This window comes from Lagenorhynchus albirostris, chromosome 2, assembly GCF_949774975.1.
Source record: "Lagenorhynchus albirostris chromosome 2, mLagAlb1.1, whole genome shotgun sequence".
Taxonomy (NCBI): Eukaryota; Metazoa; Chordata; class Mammalia; order Artiodactyla; family Delphinidae; genus Lagenorhynchus; species Lagenorhynchus albirostris.
This window is the reverse complement of record NC_083096.1, coordinates 142,879,091-142,901,422: the sequence shown is the minus strand read 5'-3', so window position 1 is coordinate 142,901,422 and position 22,332 is coordinate 142,879,091. Positions and strand designations below refer to the sequence as shown.

The 22,332-nt window shown below is 37.0% G+C and overlaps 1 protein-coding gene across 1 annotated transcript in view; it reads left to right on the top strand.

The window, feature by feature from the left end:
* The window catches only part of ZFYVE9 (zinc finger FYVE-type containing 9), a 185,690-nt gene that overhangs the window by 50,762 nt on the left and 112,596 nt on the right, over window positions 1–22,332 (top strand). Inside the window, exons 2-4 of the mRNA XM_060140064.1 lie at window positions 843–948; window positions 12,820–12,925; window positions 16,426–18,527. Of these exons, the coding sequence (XP_059996047.1) occupies window positions 12,856–12,925; window positions 16,426–18,527 (2,172 nt within the window). The 5' untranslated portion in view covers window positions 843–948; window positions 12,820–12,855. The remainder of the gene's footprint in view (window positions 1–842; window positions 949–12,819; window positions 12,926–16,425; window positions 18,528–22,332) is intronic.

Here is a 22,332-nt window from a genome sequence, read left to right as displayed (position 1 = left end):
GGTTAGGACTTTGCCTTCCAATGCAGGTGGTGCAGTTTCAATCCCTGGTCGGGGAGCTAAGATCCCAGGCCAAAAAAAACTGAAACATTAAGCAGAAGCAATATTGTAACAAATTCAATAAAGACTTTAAAAATGGTCCACATCAAAAACTAAATCTTTAAAAAAAAATTAAGTGATGTTTATTAGATCATGTCTGAGATACTCTCCTGTTTTGAAAATGCTGTGATTGTAGGTTAGATACTTTATACAGATAATATGAGATACTTAGTTTTATTCTGATTAGTTTCAACTGCTAATCCATTGCTTCTAAGCAGTGGAGGAGGGCTGAAATCATAAGGGACTCCATTTGGAGGAAAAACAGTTGTTTGGCAATAAAAAGTCCCAGCAGGAATCTTTTGAATCTCAATTTAAGAATTCTATATGTGTAGAAAAAAAAAATCACACTAACAGAGGCCATTCTTGTGAAGCAGCAATTTTGTTAGCTTTGGATTCTTGGAGGGCCTATTGAAATATAAATAAGTAGTATTTTTATGAATTAACAGAGTCATTGGATAGAAAATGCCTCTGCCTTTGATCTTTCACTTTGTATTACTCATTGAAAATAAGAAGTGTGCAGAAATTCTTAACTGTTCATTGAAATGTTTAAATTTGGGCCTTCTTAGACAATATAATGTGTGTGCTACTGCATTCCATGCTGGCCAGGTCTTTGAATCTGAAGGTATAATTGTAATTTATTGTTTAAGTCCCATAGCTTTTATTTGTCTGGCTATGATAGATTGATATGAAGAACATCAGGGCTTATTGCTTTAGGAAATGTAATGAGCAATGTGTTTTTTCTTTAGCATCAAACAGAGCATACTGAAACAGCAGGACTGGCTGGTGGTGCAGCAAGCATCATGAGTAAGCACAGAGAAGTCTGTTCCTTATCACGTGTGTAAGGGAAAAAAGGTAAGAAAACCAATGATCTTGTTTCTCTTAAGAGAGATTGAACTTGAGAAAACAGATCTATAGAAAATAATGCTCACGTATATATATGCTGCTTGCTTCATTTATAACATTGTTCCTTATTAAATCAGGAATATTGTTTTTTTAAAAAAAGATTTGACTTAAGTCCAGAAAAAAAGGATATTTTAAAATTCCTGTTGACTTATGTCAAAATGCTAATTTCTCTACTAGTACTTGGCTTCTCCCTTTTAGAGTCAGCTTCTACCTTGAGCATAGAAAGGTAATTTCAGCATGAAAAAGAACATGGACTTGAGCAATATTGTTAGGAGAAAATAGTGGTATATTTACCCAGTTAATGTCATTAATATTTCTTAGTCAATCACGCAAGAGCTAAGCAGTGAAATCTTATTTTAGAGTGAGGAATCAGAAATACAGATTCAATTATATTATTTTATTTTGTATGTTTAGACTAGTTGTGATGAGCAGTCATTTCCAGCAGAAAATTAGAAGTATTTTATTAATTCTTATAGAGCAAGACTCCTTAATCATTGACTTTTTCCTGACTAGGAATCTTCTTTGCTTTCTTTCAAGTATTATGATTATTTAAGGGGTAGAAAATGGTGGTGGGAGGGGAGGGTGTGCGAGTGAGATTGGTTTCAGAAACTGATTATGCCATTCACTCATGGAGTGTTGCATGCTCTGCTGAGTTCTCTGATTTTCCACGTAAGTTTCGAGGATAGAGGCCTGGGCCTTACAGTGTGTGGCAAGAGACTGAGTTCCTAAGCACTTAGCCGTAGTACCTTCCTCACCAGAACTTCTGGGCTTGCAGTTGGCAAGGTATTTCTCATCCCCTAGCTTTCTCACATGTGAGTGTGAGAGGGAGTGCCTTTGTCTGCCTTCATCTGGCAAAATCTTATTCTTCAGGCATCTCCTCTTTAGGAAGTTTTCAACCCACTGCAAAGACTATCAGTAATAATAAATAATAATTATTGGAGTATTTGTTACAGTAGCCTACCCTACCCCAAATAATATACTGCTGCCTCAGTCTGATTTGGATTTACTTCTTCTTTGGCTCCATAGTACCCAGTGCATATATCATTTAGTACATACCACAGTGTTTCATATTTTAAGTTTACTCATCCATCTTCTATGAAACATTGGGCACCTTTAGGTCAAAGACATTGTCTTAGTTGTCATTGTAAAGTAATGACTAAGACAGTACGTGGTACATAGTAGTTGCTCAATAATGTTTTATGTATGAATGCACACATGTTCATTGTAAGTAGTATATGGTATAAAGAGGAAGTAACAGTGAAGGAGATATACAAGGAACAATCAGATAAGTGCTGTAAAAGTCACACCCTTAAGACTGAGATTCAAGACAGTGTCTAAAAGGACTCTGGTCAGTAGAATAAAAAAGAAGAGATTCTCAGGAAGAAACTGTATTGAATTAAGTAATTATATTCCTCTTTGAGATGTACCATTGACCCTTGAACAACGTGCAGGTTAGGGGCACTGACTACTCTGTGCAGTGGAAAATCTGCATATCACTTATAATCAGCCCTCCATATACGTGGTTCTTCCATATCCGAGGTTCTGCATCCATAGATTCAACCAGCTGTGCATCATGTAGTACTGTAATATTTACTATGGAAAAAATCCATATATAGATAGACCCATGCAGTTCAAACCCATGTTGTTCAAGGGTCAACGGTATATATATGATATTTAGTGACTTCTATTTTGAATAAGAGTTGCATGCTTCTCTAAGGCAGGTAAAGAATCCTGACATAAGATTTAAATCTTCAGAGAGGGAACTTCCCTGGTGGCACAGTGGATAAGACTCTGTGCTTCCAATGCAGGGGGCCTGGGTTCGATCCCTGGTCAGGGAACTAGATCCTGCATGCATGCTGCAACTAAGAGTTCGCATGCCGCAACTAAGGAACCCACGTGCTGCAACTAAGGAGCCGGCGAGCCACCACTAAGAAGCCTGCAAGCTGCAACTAAGGAGCCTGCCTGCTGCAACTAAGATCCAGTGCAACCAAATGAGTAAATTAAGAAAAAAAAAATTCTTGGAGCGGTCCAACTTTTACAGTGAGAAGACTGCTCCTCTCCCATGTCCTTGGGAGACCACAGGTTTTTCTTGGAAAATGAAACTTAAGAGGATCAACACTTGGGGACATTAGACATAACAGATACCAAGGGATGAGGCAGCAAAGTAAATGCAGGAGGATAAGGGGAAATCCTATATATTAAAGTGAGATCCTTCCCCTCACCCGTTCCTCTACTCTTCTTTCAGACGGTGATTACATCTCAGGTGTTACATCTCTACACCCCCTTACAGGAGATTATAAGACTCTTTTCTGGAGTCCAAAGAAAAGACCTACATATACTGACATTCGGAGGTCTCCCAATGAAATAGCTGTGTTCCCACCCAATCACCATGCAGTGGAAGCCTCCCAGTTGAGAAGCCACACATGCAGAGCTTCCAGTTGGCTTTTAGTACTTCATTTGTTCAATGTTAGGCATTTGGGGAAAGCGTCCAGTGTGAAGACAGAGATCAAAACACAAAACAGGAACTTGGAGGAAATAATATTGAAAACAGAAGGAGGTTTGGGGAAAAAAAAAAAAAACAGACTAAATTATAGGTAATTAGAATGGTAAGAAAAAAATTATATCCATGAAATAAGCTCAAGATGTCATAAAAAGGATCAGGAAGAGAAAGTGCCCTGGAAATTAAAAATATGATAGTTTTTGTGCATTTAATGTTTTTTTAAAAAACTATCTCAAGTTTATAGACAGTTTGCAAGTATAGTACAGAGGTCTTTTTTCTCTGAACCATTTGAGAGTAAGTTGCTAGCTGCATCCCCTACCACCTTTGAAACTGTGTTTCCTACAAAAAAGGACATTCGCCTACATGACCACAATACAGCCATCAAATCAGGGAATGAGCATTGATGCATTACCACCATCTAATTATCACACCTTATTCAAGTTTTGCCAGATGTACAAATAATGTCCTTTATGTCAAGAGCACCGAGTTTAGAATCACATGTTGCATTTAGTTGGGAGACCAGCCAGTGTTCCATGCAGTTTCAATCCACCCTACCCACTCTGTTTTGGGAGTAAACAAGGGTGTGTACGCTCATCTTGGGCTTCCCACAGCCCTCCTGTTAGTCCCACCAGCCCTCCAACCAGCTAAGGGGACTTGTCTTCCTGGTGTTGGACCCCAGGGCTGGGGCTCCCAATATGTGGCTCAAACCACTCACTCCCCAGGGAGGTTCTCCACCCATGAAATCCCCCTCCTCTTCTGAGTCCCCTCCCAGGGGCATAGGTCCCAACCTGATCACTTTTCTTCCCTTCCTGCCTGATTCCACGTGGATCTTTCTTACAGCCTTGGTTGTATAAAGGTCTTTCTGCCAGTCTCCAGTTAGTTTTCAGTGAGAATTATTCCACATGCAGATGTATTTTTGATGTGTTTGTGTGGGGAGGCAAGTTCCACTGTTCTCCTACTCTACCATCTTGATCTCTCTCTCTTCAATAGACTTTATTTTTTTTAGAGCAGTTTTAGGTTCAGAGAAAAATTGAGCAAGAAGTACAGGGAGTTTCTGTACACCTCCTGTCCCCGCCGCCCCCCAGTCCTCCCACAGTCTCCCCTAGTATGGGCATTGCTGTGTCCTCTTCATTGCAATCTGTCAGGGAGCATGGATTTTTGTTTGTCCTATTACTGATGGTGTTCACTTTGATCACTTGTGTAACGTGGCATCTGCCAGGATTTGCCTCTAAAGTTACTCTTTGTTTTTTTTTGTAATTAGTAAGTATTTTTGTGGAGAGGAACTTTGAAACTATTTAAATATCCCATTCCTCATCACACTTGGAATTCATTCATTTATGTTGTAAAGACTTATGGCTTTCTGTTTTATCCAGTGGGTTATAATCTGTTGCTACCATTATTTATTTTGATGCTCAGATTGTCTCTGATTTGGTCTGTGGAAGCTCCTTCAAGCTGGTTTCTTTGTCCTTTTGACATGTCCCCATCATTCTTGGACGCTTCCTTTTTTTTTTTTAATTGAAATGTAATTCACACACCATACCATAAAATTCACCCTTTTAAAGTGTATAGTTCAGTGGTTTTTATATATTTATAGAGTCTTGCAATCATCACCACTGTCTAATTCCAGAACATTTTTCACCCCAAAGAGAAATCTTTCATCTGTTAGCAGTTACTCCCCATTTCCCTCCAGTTCCTCCCAGCTGCTGGCAACCCACTAATTTACTTTCTGTTTCTGTGCCTGTTTTGGACATTTCATATAAATGGAATCATGTAATCTGTAGCTTTTTGTGTCTGCTTCTTTCAGTTACCATATTTTCAAGATTCATCTATGATGTAGCATACAGCAGTACTTTATTTTAATTATCATATAATATTATATTTTGTCAATGTATAATGCCACACTTTATTTATCCATTTATCAGTTGATAGATCTTTGTGTCATTTTCATCTCTTGGTGTTAAGAATAATGCTGCTATGAGCATTCACGGATAAGTTTTTGTGTGAATATATGTTTTCATTTCTCTTGGGTATAAGCCTAGGAGTGGAATAGCTATGCCATGTGGTAACTTTTCTTAACTTTTTGAGGAACTGCCAAACTGTTTTCCAGGGTTGCCACACCATTTTACTTTCTTCCCAGCAATGTACGATGGTTCATGTTTCCCTCCATCCTCATCAAAGTTCTTGTATTTTTTCTACTCCAGCTTTGGAATCAGCCATTTTTCCATGGAGCCCTTGTTCCTTTTAGTGAATAACAATATTTATAAATCAAATCTGGTGCTAGGTATGCTCATTGCTACATGGAATTGAGCTGAGGATTTGCTGCTCCAAGATTCTTTGTGTATAGCACTAGAGAATATATGTGTACACACACACACACACACTTTTACATCTATGTTTATTGCTATGTTCATTGAACACAACACTATGTTTATTGCTATAAGTATGTTTATTGAAGTCCATGAGTTCAAACTGATACCCCAGATTCCAAACCAACACTGCAGGGTTCTTTCCAGTTATCTCTTTTTCTGCATTTTAACCCCTTCTCCAACAGTGAGAAACCTTGCTCCGATTGCCCTTCATGTAGTCACTTACTTGATCCATCTTTCTACATGTAACCCGTGTCCTATCACTCTCTTCTCCCCTTGGTCCTTCTAATCCTGCTCAGGCTCTGACCCGCCACCCTGGACTGCCCTCTTATATCTCCTCCTCACCCCTCCTGCATATGAAGCCGCCTTACCCACTTGTGTTCTCTGTCTGCCAGACCATCCCCTTCATGTGGATGCCTTCCTTACCTCTGTTGGGCTCTAACACCCCACACTGGGCTGTCCTGTGTAGGCAGTTTCCTTCCCCCTGGGGCTCTGACACATTATGCCGGGCCACCCCTGTGCAAGGACATCTGCTTCACTACACTTGGGCTCTGACTCCCCCCTTACACAGATGCCCTCTTCATCTGCTCCCTGTTTATTGAATTTTTAATAATTTTTCCCTTTTATTTAAATTTTTTCAACTTTTTATTTTGAAGTAAATATAGCCTCACAGGAAGTTGCAAAAATACTGTAGAAAGTTTCGTTTACACAGTTTTTCTCATTCGTTACACCTTACATAACTCGAGAAAATATAAAACCCAGGAAATTAATATTTTATTTGTTCATTCATCAGTTGATAGATATTTGGGTTGTTTCTACCTTTTAGCTGTTATGAATAATGCTGCTGTGAGCATATTCACGAGTGTATGTAGTTCTCTCCCATTTATCACAGGTAGATTTATGTAACCACCATTACAATTTAAGATACAGCACGATTCTATCACCACGGATATATCCCCTGTGCTACTCCTTTATAGTCACATGCATTCTTCTCTCCCCACTGTCCCATATTTAATGACTTCTTAAAATTAAAAACATTACTGCAAGTCACAGGAAGAGGAGAGCTGAGGAAGAGGAGATAAACCATGTTATGTTCATGAATGGGAAGACTTAGTTTCATTACCAATCCTGAGGGAGGAACAGGCTAGGAATTCTGATTTCTGAAAGTTGATTTTATTGGCGCACTATTCCATCCTGCACCATTGCTGAGTCTTGGGGCCACTTGGGGCACTTTTTTCTCCAGCTCCTGGCTTTATGCAGAGAGCCCAGTCTGGCCTTCTGTAATGCAGAAACTTCTAGAAGTTTATAGCACATACTTCCCATCCTACCTGCTAGCTTTCAAATCCCAGGTCTGAAGGTTGCTGTCTAGTTCTGTAACCTCTGTGAACTGCCACACTTCAGTTCTCACTCATCGCCGTGGCTTGATTTCTTCTTGGTTAATGGCATATTTCTCTTTCTTGTTTTTGAATTTCACTGTATAAACTCTTTAAAAATAATCTATTTTGTCTAGAATTTCTGTATTCAAAGTGGGAAGGAATGCTTCCCACCACAAGCTCAGTACACTTTTTACCTTTTCTTTTAAAAAATTTCAAGCCTATAGAAAAGTTGAAAGAATAGTATAGTGAAGACCCATATATCCTTCACCAGATTCATCAGTTTTTACCATTTGTCTCTTTCTTGAGCACCTCTCTCTTCACCTCCTCCACCCTTGCCACTCACTCACACTCACATACTTTTTTCCTGAATTATTTGAAAGTTATTATTTGAAAGTTAGTTATGGATAACATAACACTTCTTCCCTAAATAGTTCAGCAGGCATCTCCTATGAGTAAGGACATTCGCATACAAGATTTAAATACCATTATCACATCCAAAAAAATGATTATTAATTCAATGTAATACTAATGTATAGTCCAAATTCCCCTGATTATTCCTTAAATGTCTTTTTTTTTGCTGTGTATGGGTATTTGTGTATTTTCTTTTTTTTTAAATTAATTTATTTTTGGCTGCGCTGGGTCTTCATCGCTGCGCTTGGGCTTTCTCTAGTTGGTGGCGCTCGGGCTTTCTCTAGTTGCAGCGAGCAGGGACAACTCTTCGTTGTGGTGCGCAGGCTTCTCATTGTGGTGGCTTCTCTTGTTGTGGAGCACGCACTCTAGGTGCGCGGGCTCAGCAGTTGTGTCTTGCAGGCTCTAGAGCACAGGCTCAGTAGTTGTGGCGCATGGGCTTAGTTGCTCCGTGGCATGTGGGGTCCTCCTGGACCAGGGCTCAAACCCGTGTCCCCTGCATTGGCAGGCAGACTCTTAACCACTGCGCCGCCAGGGAGTCCCTATTTGTGTATTTTTCTTGATCTAGGATCCAGTTAGTGTTTATGCACAGCATTTGGTTGTTTAATCTCTTTAGTCTCTCTCAATTCAGAATGATCTTGTTTTTCATAACACCGAATTTTTTGAAGAGTCCAGGACAGCTGTCTTACAGAATGCCTCACATTCTAGATTTGTAATTGTTCGTGATTCAATTCAGATTAAACAGTTTGGAGAAGAATAACTGTGGGTGATGTTTTGAGTTTATTGCATCACATCAGGAGATACATATTGTCAGCTTGTTAAACTGTTAGTGATGCTAAGCTTGATCATTTGATTAAGGTAGTGATTACTGCATCTCTTCACTGTAAACATACATTTTCTCCTTTGGAAGTAATAAGTCATCTGTGAAATGATATTTTGAGGCATTGTGAATATTTTCTTCCCCACTAACTGTTTACCTAAAAGCATCTGTTTTAGATAATCAATAATTATCGATCATAATCAATAATTATCAATCATAATCAATAATTTTAATTGAAGTTTAACACAACTTCTTGAGTGTAAACAGAGTATAAACACTAACTGTTTATACTGTTCATTTATTCATTCCACAGGTGTTTATTGAATAGGTACCACATCAGGTTCTGTGGGAATCACATGGTGAACACAGTCTAGTGGGTGTCTTTGTGGTGTCTACAGTCTGGTGGGAGAGATTGACATTAATCAAATAATCACACCAATGTATGTTTATAGATTGTGATAATTATTATAAAAGGAAAAGTGGAGGTGCTGTGAGAGATTATAAGGGGAGATCACTTTTTTTAGGGGTTCAGGGAAGACTTCTTTTTTTTGAGCTAAGAGCTAAAAGATGCAGAGTTATTGTGGCAAGGAGGGGGAGACAGATAAAAGGTCTTGAAGAGGAAAAGGGCATGGTACATTGAAGAAATGTATATTCAAGTAGTGTTCCAGCACCAAGCATAGTGTCTACACATAATAGGTGCTCAGTAAATATTAGTGGAAGGGAGGATGGGGCTGAAAACTAGCCTGTGTAATCACTGTTGTTAGGTTATTTATTTTATAATAAAATGATCAACTCCAAGGCTTAAAAACTTAAATAATTGCTTATGAAGCACTTATCATGTGCCAGGCAGTGTTTTAAATGTGTTACCTATGTCAATTTATTTAATCTTTTGGTATGTACTATTATTACTCAGTTTTATAGATGAAAATTAAGTCTCAGGTAAATTGATTAACTTCCCCAAAGTCATATAGTTAGTGAGTTAGAAACTAGGATTAGAACTTGGACAGTCGAGTCCTAGAGTTCATGTTCTTATCCATTATGCTGTAGTACTTCCCATTGCTTAAAGTATAAACAATATCTTTCTCAGACTGGCATTCCAGGGCTTCCATAATATGATGCCTGTCTGTGTTTCCAGCTGTGTCCTGCTGTTACCCATGTAAATAAATCCTTGCTCCAATTTCACTGATCCCTCAATAATTGCCTATTCCTAGATTACTCCTTGCATGTCTCTCCCTGTCTGAAATTTCACTTCTGCATCTTCCTCTCTGGGGTTATCTGTTAAAATTTTATCTGTCCTTCCAGACTCAGCTCAAATCCATAAATAATGGATTTCTTGACCATCCAGACTCGTGATCTGGTCCATTTGTTGAACTTTTAAAATATTTATTTTATTTATTTATTTGGCTGCGCGGGTCTTAGTTGTGGCACGAGGGATCTTTAGCTGTGGCGTGCAGACTCTTAGTTGTGGCATGTGGGATCTAGTTCCCTGACCGAGGATCGAACCCGGGCCCCCTGCATTGGGAGTGTGGAGTCTTAGCCACTGGACCACCAGGGAAGTTCCCATTTCTTGAACTTTTACAGTACTTATTCAGGTACACTTATCTGTTAATTTATCTGACAGATTAATCACGTAGTACCTGTGTCTCTTGTGCTGTGTTGTTATTAAAATCATTTATTATTATTTAAATTTTCTTATTTAGCATTGTTTACCATTAAGTAAATGTTAAGATTCTTGATGTTAGGGATGATATCTGAGACTTCAGTTGATCCCAGTACCCTGCATACAGTAGATGCACTATAAATATGTTGATCTGATTGTTTGTTTACTAATATTTTACATATAATGACCATGAAATGCTAACTATTGTAGGTGTATATTAAATATGCTAGATTGTGTGTTGTGAGAAATTTTATTCATCTCTTTGCATTGGACAGTCTAAATATGCAGTCTTTATTAAAAAAATGGCATGTATATGAAAGTTTTTTGAACTGTAAGTCATTAGACACAAAAGACAGATTTAAGAAAAACCATTCATAGATTATGCAACCTGCTTGTCTACCTAAACTTAAATTACCTAACAGGAGCCAATTAATAAATAGAAGTTGACCATGGTGATCATTTTGTAATTTATAGAAATATTGATAGTAAATTGCTACGTTGTGCACTGGGAACTAACATAGTATTGTAGGTCAGTTACACTTCAAAAACAACAAAAAAACAAACAGAAAAAGACACCAAATTTGTGGTTATCAGAGGCATAGGGTGGGAGGAGGGAGAATTAGATGAAGGTGGTCAAAAGGTAGAAACTTCCAGTTATAAGATAAATAAGTACTAGGGATGTAATATACAACATGATTAATATAATTAATGCTGTTGTATGTTATATATGAAAGTTGTTAAGTGAGTAAATCCTAAGAGTTTGCAACACAAGGATAAAATTTTTTTCTTTTATTTTGTATCTATATGAGATGATGGATGTTCACAAAATTCAATCATTCCATGATGTATGTTAGTCAGATCTTATAACATTGTATTAGTTTAAGTTGCACAATGTAATGATTTAATATATGTGTATATTGTGAAATGATTACCACAATAAGTTTACTTAACATCCATCACCTCACATAGTTATACATTTTTTTCTTTTGATGAGAGCTTTTAAGATTACCTCTCATAGCTACTTTCAGATATATGATGCAGTATTGTTAACTATACCTACCATGCTGTACATTATATCCCTAGAACTTATTTATCTTATAATTGGAAGTGTGTAACTTTTGACCACCTTCACCTGTTTCCGTCATCCCTTATACCCTGCCTCTGGCAACACTGAATCTGTTCTCTGTTTCTGTGAGTTTGGTTGTTTTGGAATCCACGTATAAGTGAGTTCATCTGGTATTTGCTTTCTCTGACTTATTTCACTTAGCATAATGCCCTCAAGGTCCATCCATGGTGTTGAAAATGACAGGACTTCCTTCCTTTTAATGGCTGAATGATATTCTATCTTATACACACTAATGCACGCACACACGCACAAACACACCACGTTTTCTGTATCCATTCATCTTTTGATGGGTATTTCGGTTGTTTCCATGTCTTAGCTGTTGTAAATAATGCTGCAGTGAACATGGAGGTGCAGACTCTCTTCCAGATATTGATTTTCTTTCCTTTGGTTGCGTACCTAGAAATGGAATTGCTGGGTTATATGGTAGTTATGTTTTTAATTTTTTGAGGAAACTTCATACTGTTTTCTGTAGTGGCTGAATCAATTTACATTTTTACCAGTAGTGCACAAGGGTTCTCTTTTCTCAGCATTCTCTCCAGCACTTGTTATTTGTTTTCTTTTTGATGATAGCCATTCTGACAGGTGTGATGATATCTTTATGGTTTTGATTTACATTTCCCCAATGATTGGTGATGCTGAGCATCTTTTCATGTGCCTGTTGGCCATCTTATGTCTTCTTTGGAAAAATGTCTATTCAGATCCTCTGCCCACTTTTAATTTTTCTTTTTTTGATGTTAACTTGTATGAGTTCTTTGTATATTTTGGATACTAATCCCTTGTTGGATATATCATTTGCAAATATCTTCTCCCATTCAGTAGGCAGCCTTTTGGTTTTGTTGATAGTTTTCTTTGCTGGGCAAAAGCTTTTTAGTTTGATGTGGTTCTATATGTTTACTTTTGCTTTTGTTTCTCTTTGCCTGAAGAGACATACCCCCAAAAAACTGCTAAGACTGATGTCAAAGAGCATATTGCCTATCTTTTCTTCTAGTTTTATGGTTTCAGGTCTTAACACTCAAGTCTTTTTATCCATTTTGAGTTTATTTTTGTATATGGTGTGAGAAAGTAGTCGGTTTAATTTTTTTTTTTTTTTTTGCATGTAGCTGTCCAGTTTTCCCAACACCATTTATTGAACAGGCTGTCTTTGCCCCATTCCCTTTGTCATAAATTAATTGCCCATACAAGTGTGGATTTATTTCTGGGCTCTCTGTTCTCTTCCATTGATCTATGTGTCTGTTTTTGTGTGAGTACTATACTATTTTGATTACTGTAGTTTTGTAGTATAGTTTGGCATCAGAGAGTGTATTATGGGATGTTTTTTAATTAGTGATCCAATCACCTTATTAGTAATTGGTCTGTTCAGATTTTCTTTTTCTTTTATGATTCATTGTTGGTAGGGTGTATGTGTCTAGGAATTTATCCATTTATTCTAGGTTGTCCCATTTATTAGCATGGAATTGTTCATCGTAGTCTTAAGATCCTTTGTATTTCTGTTTTACCAGTTGTAATGTCTATAAATAATATTTTAATAATTGAAAGTGTAATACAAATTTGATCTATTTTCTAGATTTAAACAAGTCTCTTGAGTGGTGTTTTCTCACCGATGGAGAATTACTTCCAAGCAGAAGCTTACAACCTGGACAAGGTGTTAGATGAATTTGAACAAAACGAAGGTGAGAATTTACTTGGTGACTCTGTTTGAATGTATTTATGATATAGAAAATGTGGGATTATAAGAGGATGCAGTACTTAAAAAAAAGAAAGGAAGGTCCAATGCCTCAATAATGATAGTATTATATATTAATATTCAGAGGAAGAACTAACATTTTTGTTAGCACTAACTGTGTGCCAGATACTATGCTAAATCATTCACATGGATTATATCATTTAATCTTTAAAATAATCCCATGAAAGTAAATCTTACCTACATTTTACAGATGAAGATAGAGGCACAGAAAGGTTAAGCATCTTCCCCAAGTTAGTTTGTTCATAAGTGCAGGATTAGAATCCAATTTATGGTCAGGAAAAGCTTTAGAATGTGTGATTGTATTTCCCAAGTTAAGAAAATAGCTTCTTTCATATTGATTGACCAATAAAGCAAGATCCATTTTAAACCTAATTTTAAAAGATTTACATTTTTAAGTATCTACCAAATGGTTAATTAAATTATATATTCTCAAGGCCCAGTCTAAAAATGTCTGCTAAAGATTCACTTCATTTAGGGAATTTTCCTTAAATTCACCTTTCAGTATGACTAGAATGTGTAAGCCATAATTAAATATCTGTCTTTCACTTTATCCTGCTTCCCTGGTGTTCTTGGTTTCTAACAGAAAATGGCATGTAACAAGTTTACAAAGTGATATATTTCCATCTAAAGCCCATGATTTTAGTAGTAGTCTCCAAACCTTTACTATATCTGGTGATTCAGGTTGTTCTTTGATAGCAGTTGGGAAGAGAGATTAGTTTTGATTTTGTTGTTTTGGGCCTATGCTAGAGCAAGCATTAAAAAGATATGTGCTCATGGGGGTAAGAAGGGAGAAGAAAGATACCTGGAATGGCCTGCTCTTACATTTTACCATTGATGACCCAAAGCTAACCCGTGACCCTAGCCTAACTCCTGATTCATGTAAACGTGAAACCGAATCTTTTTGGATTTTATGGGATCTAGGTGGGCTTTATACATACCAAGGTGGAAGGTATATTATCCTCTTAGTTTCAGTCATTTATACAAGTATTTTCTCAATCCCTTCTTTGGTTTGGCCCTATCACAGTTATTTGTCATCTACACAAATGCTACACCTAATCCTGTGAATACTATTCTTCTAGAATACCATTGACTCTCATTAATAAAATTATTTGTTTTTTACATCAGTCTCTTTGTGACTTCTGTAGATTCTAGTAGGGTATTTTGTATATAGTTGATTTGCAGTACATTTTTGTTGAGTCAGTAAAAATTGTCATTTTAGTTTGAAATATAGCATTTGCTTACCAAAATAACTCCTTTAGAAGGAGAATAATTTCAGAAGCCAGCTTGTTTGTAACTATGCTCTTCATTTGTTTTCAACTATTTTTTAAACATCTCAGTACCAGTTGCATTAAAACTACCACCTCTAGCCTGGTACCTTTCCAAATATATTTTTTTAAAAGTGTTTTCTCATTTCATGTTAATTTCCTCCTTTAAATGAAAAATGTACCACACACAAACTGTGATGACATTAGATAATTAACATTATACCCAGTTGGTGGTTAAATAATGAACTTTTTAATACATTATCATTTCTGTTTGAATATTATTAAATATTCTTATAAGAGGCAGTGTTTCTTTTTTATTTCTGTGAACCAGCTTGGAAATACGATTTCTTTTTTTAAAGGAAATACATGTTACCAAATCTCAAGTCTCTGCTAGCCCAAATTTGGTAAACTCAGGATTTAACACTCAGAGCATATTAAGCCCATTCTTCACGCAATCTGATTTTTTATGGCCTTTACAATCTGACCTTTCTAGCTTCTTTTCACTACTTTCTTACACTAATTCTTTTTTCAACCCAAACTGATTTACTTAATTGCTTTCTCAGATTGTTGTGTTTGGGGCTGTACTTTTACTTGTTCCCCTCTTACGAATGCCCTGTTTTCCAAACTTTTTGTAAAATTGTCCTTGAAGCCCAGCCCATTTCCTCCTGCTTCCATGAATTCAAGCTTGCTGCCTCAGCCTGTAAAATACCTTTGTCCTCTCAATTTATTTTCTACTACTACATAATAGTTTTTGAATACTTATGCTATTCTGTACTGCTAGTTAGCGATTCATGTGTATTATATCTATTTCTTATTTTTCCAACTAGATTATATACTTCTTGGAGCTATCATTTAATCTCAAAGTCCACCCAATGCTTTTACAGTGGTAGATACTCACATAGCATATATTCATGGTGCTACAATAAATATATGCTACCTACTACATATCAGGCGCTGTGCAAAGCAAGGATTTACATTGATGGAAATAAGTGGTTTCTACCTGAAAAAGTCAGGTAAATAAACCATTGCAATGCAGTGTAATAAATGCTTTAATAGAGATATGAACAAGGTGCTAAGGGAGCATTAAAGATTTATGAGAGGAAAGCATGTCTGTATAACTTCAGGGCTGTGATTATCATATTTACTATAGGAAAACAGGAAAAGCAATAAGTGCATAATTTCTTATTTCTCTAATTAGACACATAGCACAATAACTTGGGAAAATGCCATCATAGTTATGATCTATTAAAAAATAAACAGAAACATTAAATGAGATTATGCTTATTGGTAGAATATAAGAAGGTTGTTTTAATATGGCAAATGATACTTTCTGCCAAATTTCCTCAGATAATAGTGTAAATATGAACCTAAATAATAATGTATTGTGACATGGCTATAAGCAGAATTTCACATGCTGTAACAAACTTTTTAGCTTATTATTGTGGGCAAATTTCAAATATATACAAAGTAAATAGAAGAGTGTAATAAACTCTAGTGTACCCATTACCCAACTTCAGCAGTGATTGACATGCTGCCATTTTTCATTTATATATCTTCATTTGCTCCTCCCTGCTTCATTGTTATTTTTTACAATTTTTTGAAGATAAAATTTATACATTGAAATGTGTAGGTCTTAACTGTACAGTTTTGACCAAGAGATATATCCATGTAAGCACATCTCAGTCATGATGTAGATTACAGAGCATGCCATCTCCACAGAAAACTCCTTTGTTTTCCTTCCCACTCAATTACTGTATCCTCATCACTGTTCTGATTTTTCTTCCACCTTAGATTAGCCCCCTACCCCATGTTGTGCTGGGCCAGTCCAAGGCCTGCCCCATTATTGCCCTCCCCTCCCCAGCCCCAAAGTACAGCCTGGGGGCCGCTTTAATTATGCCAACTAGATTGAAGTAGAATTCTTTTGTTGTTTGGAATGTTCTGAGATATTACCATTTGGTGATATATAATACAGGGAACAGTCTTAAATGTATTTTCTTATCCTTAGCTAGAAATTAGAAACTTCATACCCTAGGAATATTCTGTTTTCACATATCCTAGGAATATTTTAATTTCAGGGCATATTTGCAAATGTAGTTGATTAACTTAGTCCTAGCCTTATCAGTGTTACCAGCAGACTTATTATAATTATTTATTTTTTCAGATGAAACCGTTTCTCCTATTTTATTGGATACAAGGTGGAATAAGATTCTAGATCCCCCTTCTCCCCGACTGTCGTTTAACCCTGCATTGGCCAGTGTGAATGAACCTACAGTTTCTGAGTCACAGCCACAGGTGAAAGTCTTCTCCCTGGCTCATTCAGCTCCTCTTAACACAGAGGGAGAGGACCATTGTGCTAATGGACAGGACTGTAGTCTGAATCCAGAGACCAACACAATGTGGATTGATGAAAATGCAGTTGCAGAAGACCAGTTAATTAAGAGGAACTGTAATCAAGATGATCAATGCGGTACTGTCGAAGTGGGAGAGAAGAAATGTGGAAACCTTCCTTGTCTGCCAGATGAGAAGAGCGTTCTTGTTGTAGCCGTCATGCATAACTGTGATAAAAGGACATTACAAAGCGATTTGCAGGATTGTAATAATTATAATAGTCAATCCCTCATGGATGCTTTTAGCTGTTCACTGGATAACGAAAACAGACAAACTGATCAATTTAGTTTAAGTGTAAATGGGTCCACTGAAAAAGATATGAACTCAGAGAAACAAATGGATCCATTGAGTAGACCAAATGCAGAGGGGGATTCTGTTAAATACATATGTACTACTTCATCTGATAATCTAGCCAATGTCTGTACCCCTTCACAGTTACAGGATGATGAAAATATAGATAGAGACCCCACCATGTCTGTGATTACAAGTTTAACACCAGATTCAGTAATCTCATCCCAGGGAACAGATGAAGGTCCTGCTGTAAAGCAAGAGGACTCTACACCAGATGCGGTTCTCACTGGCAAAACCAGCTCTCCTAGGACAGATCTAGGGAGTCCAAACTCCTTTTCCCACTTGAGTGAGGGAATTTTGATGAAAAAAGAGCCAGCAGAGGAAAGAACAACTGAAGAATCCATCCAGTCTGGTTTACCTTTGCTTCTCAAAGCTGACATGCCTAATGGGTCTGGCAGGGATGATAACGGTGAACAGTTTTCAGATTGCCTTGTGCCTGGTGAAGTTAGAGCTGATGAAAATGAAGGCTGTAAACATGAAGAAATTCTTGGCACTACAGAACTTCTTAATATGACTGAGCATTTCTCTGAATCTCAGGAGATGATTAATTGGAAATTGACTAAACCAAACAAGATGAATGACAGCCAAGTAAATAAAGAAAATGAGAAGTTTCTGCACATGAATCAGCCTGAAGATACTTATGATGATAGTGGAGGAGAGTGTGATAGAATGGCAGAAGCAGGTCTAGATTTAAAACAAACTTGCATGAATGAAAGTGAAGGATGCGATTTCTCCACTGTTATGGATACACCAGCAGCAAATTCACTATCTAACTGTTGTGATTCCTATGGAATGCAGAGCCCAGTTGTTTGTTTTGTTCCAAAGACTTTACCTTCCAAAGAAGATTCAGTAACAGAAGAAAAGGAAATAGAGGAGAGCAAGTCAGAATGCTACTCAAATATTTATGAACAGAGAGGAAATGAAGCCACAGAAGGGAGTGGACTACTTTTAAACAGCACTGGTGACCTAATGAAGAAAAATTACTTACACAATTTCTGTAGCCAGGTTCCATCAGTGCTTGGGCAATCTTCACCCAAGATAGTAGCAAACCTGCAATCTATCAGTGTTCCTTTTGGTGGTGCAAGACCCAAGCAACCTTCTAATCTTAAACTTCAAATTCCAAAGCCATTATCAGACCATTTACAAAATGACCTTCCTGCAAACAATGGAAATAATATTAAAAACAAAAATGATGTTCTTGGGAAAGCAAAATTAGGGGAAAACTCAGCAACCAATGTATGCAATGCCTCTTTGGGAAATATCTCTATCGCTGATACAAATGGGGAACATTTAGAAAGTTATGAGTCTGGGATATCCAGTAGACAGTGCGTTGCATTACCTCCAGAAAGCCCAGATAATGATCTCAGAGCTGGTCAGTTTGGAATTTCTGCTAGAAAGCCATTTACCACTCTGGGTGAAGTGGCTCCAGTATGGGTACCAGATTCTCAGGCTCCAAATTGCATGAAATGTGAAGCCAGGTTTACATTCACCAAAAGGAGGCATCATTGCAGAGCATGTGGGAAGGTAAGTTGGGTGTATCAGCTCAGGAATCTGGCGTGTGCATTTTGTAATGCTCAATTAGAAATTAATAAAGGTAATATAAGGTGAACATACTTCTCCTTGAGATGACATCATAAATAGTTTTTGAGCATGCAATTCTAGTAAATTTCCAAATGAAAAATCACCTTGCTGATTCTTAGTGTTTATATAATTTTTTTGTTGTTGTGAAGACTTAAGCTGAATCAGTTTTCATGAATAGATGAGAACTGAGGAAGTGGTAACTTTGGTTACTGTATTGATACTTGGTTAATGGAATAGCTTGAAATAAGGAAGTTATTCTTTTGATTTAAGAAATGTTTGTGATTGACTTCATATTTTTTAATTCTTGAGTAATTGGATATTATACTTAGAATCCATCCCAGTTTTTGCTATAGGATTTTTGCCATTGTACTAGACATTCTGGAACTTTTGGTACACATATATATTTTTGTCTTTCCCCCCCCATATAACTTTGATACAAAAAAGAGTTGAAGACTATAGATCCTTGTGACAAGGTTATAAGAATAGGTGATATTCCTTAGCTCTCCCTAAATTCTGTTAGCTAGTACCACATCAATATACTAGTCTGTTTTTTAAACAAGAACTGTAAGTAAACAAGGAGGAAATGGGATTTTGTATTTTTAAAAAGAATGTAAGGTTTGGTGTCAGTTCTGGATTTGAACTTCAGCTTTGTTACTTTTAACTATATAACTTTATTAAGTTTTATTTTTTCATAAAAAATGAATCAAAAGATAATTTTCATCGGGCTGTTGTGAAGATTAAATGAAATTACATGTAATAGTAAGTACTCAGTAATTAACCTCTACTTTCCTTCTTGTCTGATTTATTGGTCTGTATTAATTCAGTTGACTTGAACTTCAAGGAACAGAATATCTGGCCCTCAGTTACTTAGACAAAAGTAACATTTATTTCATATAACAAGAGGCCTGAAAATAGAGACTCTGTTATGTCTGGGTGTAGAGTCAGGATCACTGAAGTTCTCTTGGCCTTTCCCTCGTGGTCTCAAGATAGTGGCACAGCTTTAAGCATCAAGTCCAACCTGACTACTTCCCAAATGCAGAGAAATTGGTTGGTGGCAAAAGAGCCTATTCCTCTTGCTGCCCTCTCATCAGGGTAGAAAGAATCCCCAGCAACTTCTTTCAATTTATTAGCCAGTTCTAGACCACAGGTCCAATTTAAACCAATGACTGACAACAGGGAACAGGATTGCCAGGATTGGCTAAGATCAATCATGATTCATCCCCTGGGGCTGAGCCCAGTGTTGCCTCAACAAAAGTGGGATTCTCTTAATAAGGAAAAGGGGGGAGAATGGTTCCTGGGTGGGCATTCAAAAAGGGCTACTATAGGGTCCTAGAACAAAAGAACCAAATGATGGGGAGCAGAAAGTAGTTAAAGCTGAAACTGGGCTGTTAGTCTCTGATTATTAAAATTTGGAGAAAATAATGTGTCTAATTCCTAAATATTTCGCAGTCTGAAGTAAACCTATGGTCAGTAGCCTGAACAGTTTTCTGTTAGGGGATTAGAGTCATCATTTTTTCGTTGTTCTATGTTTTGCTTACTGTGTATAACACTTTCAGAAATTTTTGCTTGTTTTTTTAAAATTTCCTTCCTATTTATCTATTTATTTAGGCTGTGTCGGCTCTTAGTTGTGGCACACGGGATCTTTCGTTGTGGCGGGTGGGCTCTTTGTTGCGGCATGCGGGCTTCTCTCTAGTTGTGGCATGTGGGCTCCAGAGCACGCAGGCTCAGTAGTTGCGGCACGTGGGCTCCAGAGTGCACAGGCTCTCTAGTTGTGGTGTGCGGGCTCTTTCATTGTGGTGCATGGGCTCCAGAGTGTGCAGGCTCAGTAGTTGCGGCATGTAGGCTCTCTAGTTGTGGTGCGCGAGCTTAGTTGCCCCGCGGCATGTGGGATCTTAGTTCCCCAACCAGGGATCGAACCTGCATCCTCTGCATTGGAAGGCGGATTCTTAATCACTGGACGACCAGGGAAATTCCAAAATTTTGCTTAAGCAAATAATAAAAATGCTTTTGTTCCAGACCAGCATATACAGATGTAATGACTAAATAGGTAACTTAGGTGGATTCAGAAAGAAAATGGGGCAAAATGCACATAAGCTGAAAAATTACATGGAATTTTTGCTGAGTGGAATTTGCAGAATTTATAAATTTATGGCTTCATATGGATTATGGATTCATATTCCATCTTTTTTTCTTTTTCCATCTCCATTTTCCTCAGGGATGTTCTAGGATTGTTGAGGTAATGTCTGTAAAAATCCTTGAGCTCCTCAGAAGAAAGGGGCTTATAAACTTAGCTATAGTTTTTCTAGATAGTAAATTAATCAAATTATACTTGGAATTTAGCTAGAAAAATACCCCAAGCAATGTGATTTTGTAAAATAATGTTTACTGTTGAAAAAAGAAATTTAGTTTGTTCCATTCTAATATATCTACTATCCAGTTATTTCCAATAATTTATTTAATATCTATAGCTAATAAATTCTCTTTACTGTAACAAGCATATATTAAGCATCTAATATATGAAAGGTTCTGGGCTAGGTACTGGAGATTCAGATATACATAAATTGGAATGTATGACCTCATAGAGTTTATAATCAGAGGCACTGATTTCACTGTGTGGGAGAGGAGTGTCTGGATTTCCTGTAGTTTTTCAAAAATGCTAAAAAAAATCATTGTGAACTATTGATCTGAATAGACAAACAGACCATCCCACAACAATTTATAATACAGTGTATTAAGAGCCAGTTATGTGTGCTTTATATTCATTCCATTACTGTCTTGTAGAATACCCATTACTGTCTTGTAGAATGGGTGGTTAATTTTTTACTATTTGACAGATCAAGAATTAGAGGCTCAGAGAGGTCAAGGAATATGCCCAAGGTCACACAGCTTGAAAGTACTAGAGCCACCTTTAAAGCTAGGATTCTTTCCTTCAGCCATACTGCTTCTCCTAGCATCTCTCCTCATTCATAATAGCAGTATGAACAAAATGCTTTAGGCATGTTGAGAAATGAGAGCTTAATTTTTCCCAGAATGGCAGGAGTCAGGAAAATCATGATACAAAAAGTGACTATTTGGGACTTCCCTGGCAGTCCAGTGGTTAAGACTCTGCACTTCCACTGCAGGGGACGCAGTTTCCATCCCTGGTCAGGGAACTAAGATCCTGCATGTCGTGTGGTGCGGCCAAAAAAAAAAAAAAAAAGTGACTGTTTGGAGGAGGAGATATAAGAAAGTGGATATAATTTATGGATCATAGTTCTAAAGTATGTGAGGAAAATGGGATCACAGCAGAGCACAGGTGGAGAATTAGCAGTAGGGAAAGGGAAATCATCGTACAGGAGAATGGGCCATGATAAAAATTCACTTGAATATAGAAGGAGTTAATAGAAAATTGTGGGAAATTATTTAGCAAAACATAGGGCCTATATCCAGGTCTTGATGAGTAGTAGATATTATACTTGTTACAACATTCATTTATCTTGGTATAATGTCATTAAGAAGAATATAAAATAATTATGTTGAATTTATGAAAGTGTTAAAATACTGCAGTTTATTTCTATATTGTTGTAATGGACATCAGGACATCTGGATTCTATTCTTGTCTTCATTGTTAATTGGAAAACTATGTCATACTCTAAAATGCTCAGCAAATGTGAGTTTTATTTTATGATTTCACACATTATTAATTTAGATAATTGTTCCATATATCAGCGTAATCTCTACTTCGGCTGTATGATAGGTGATAAATTAC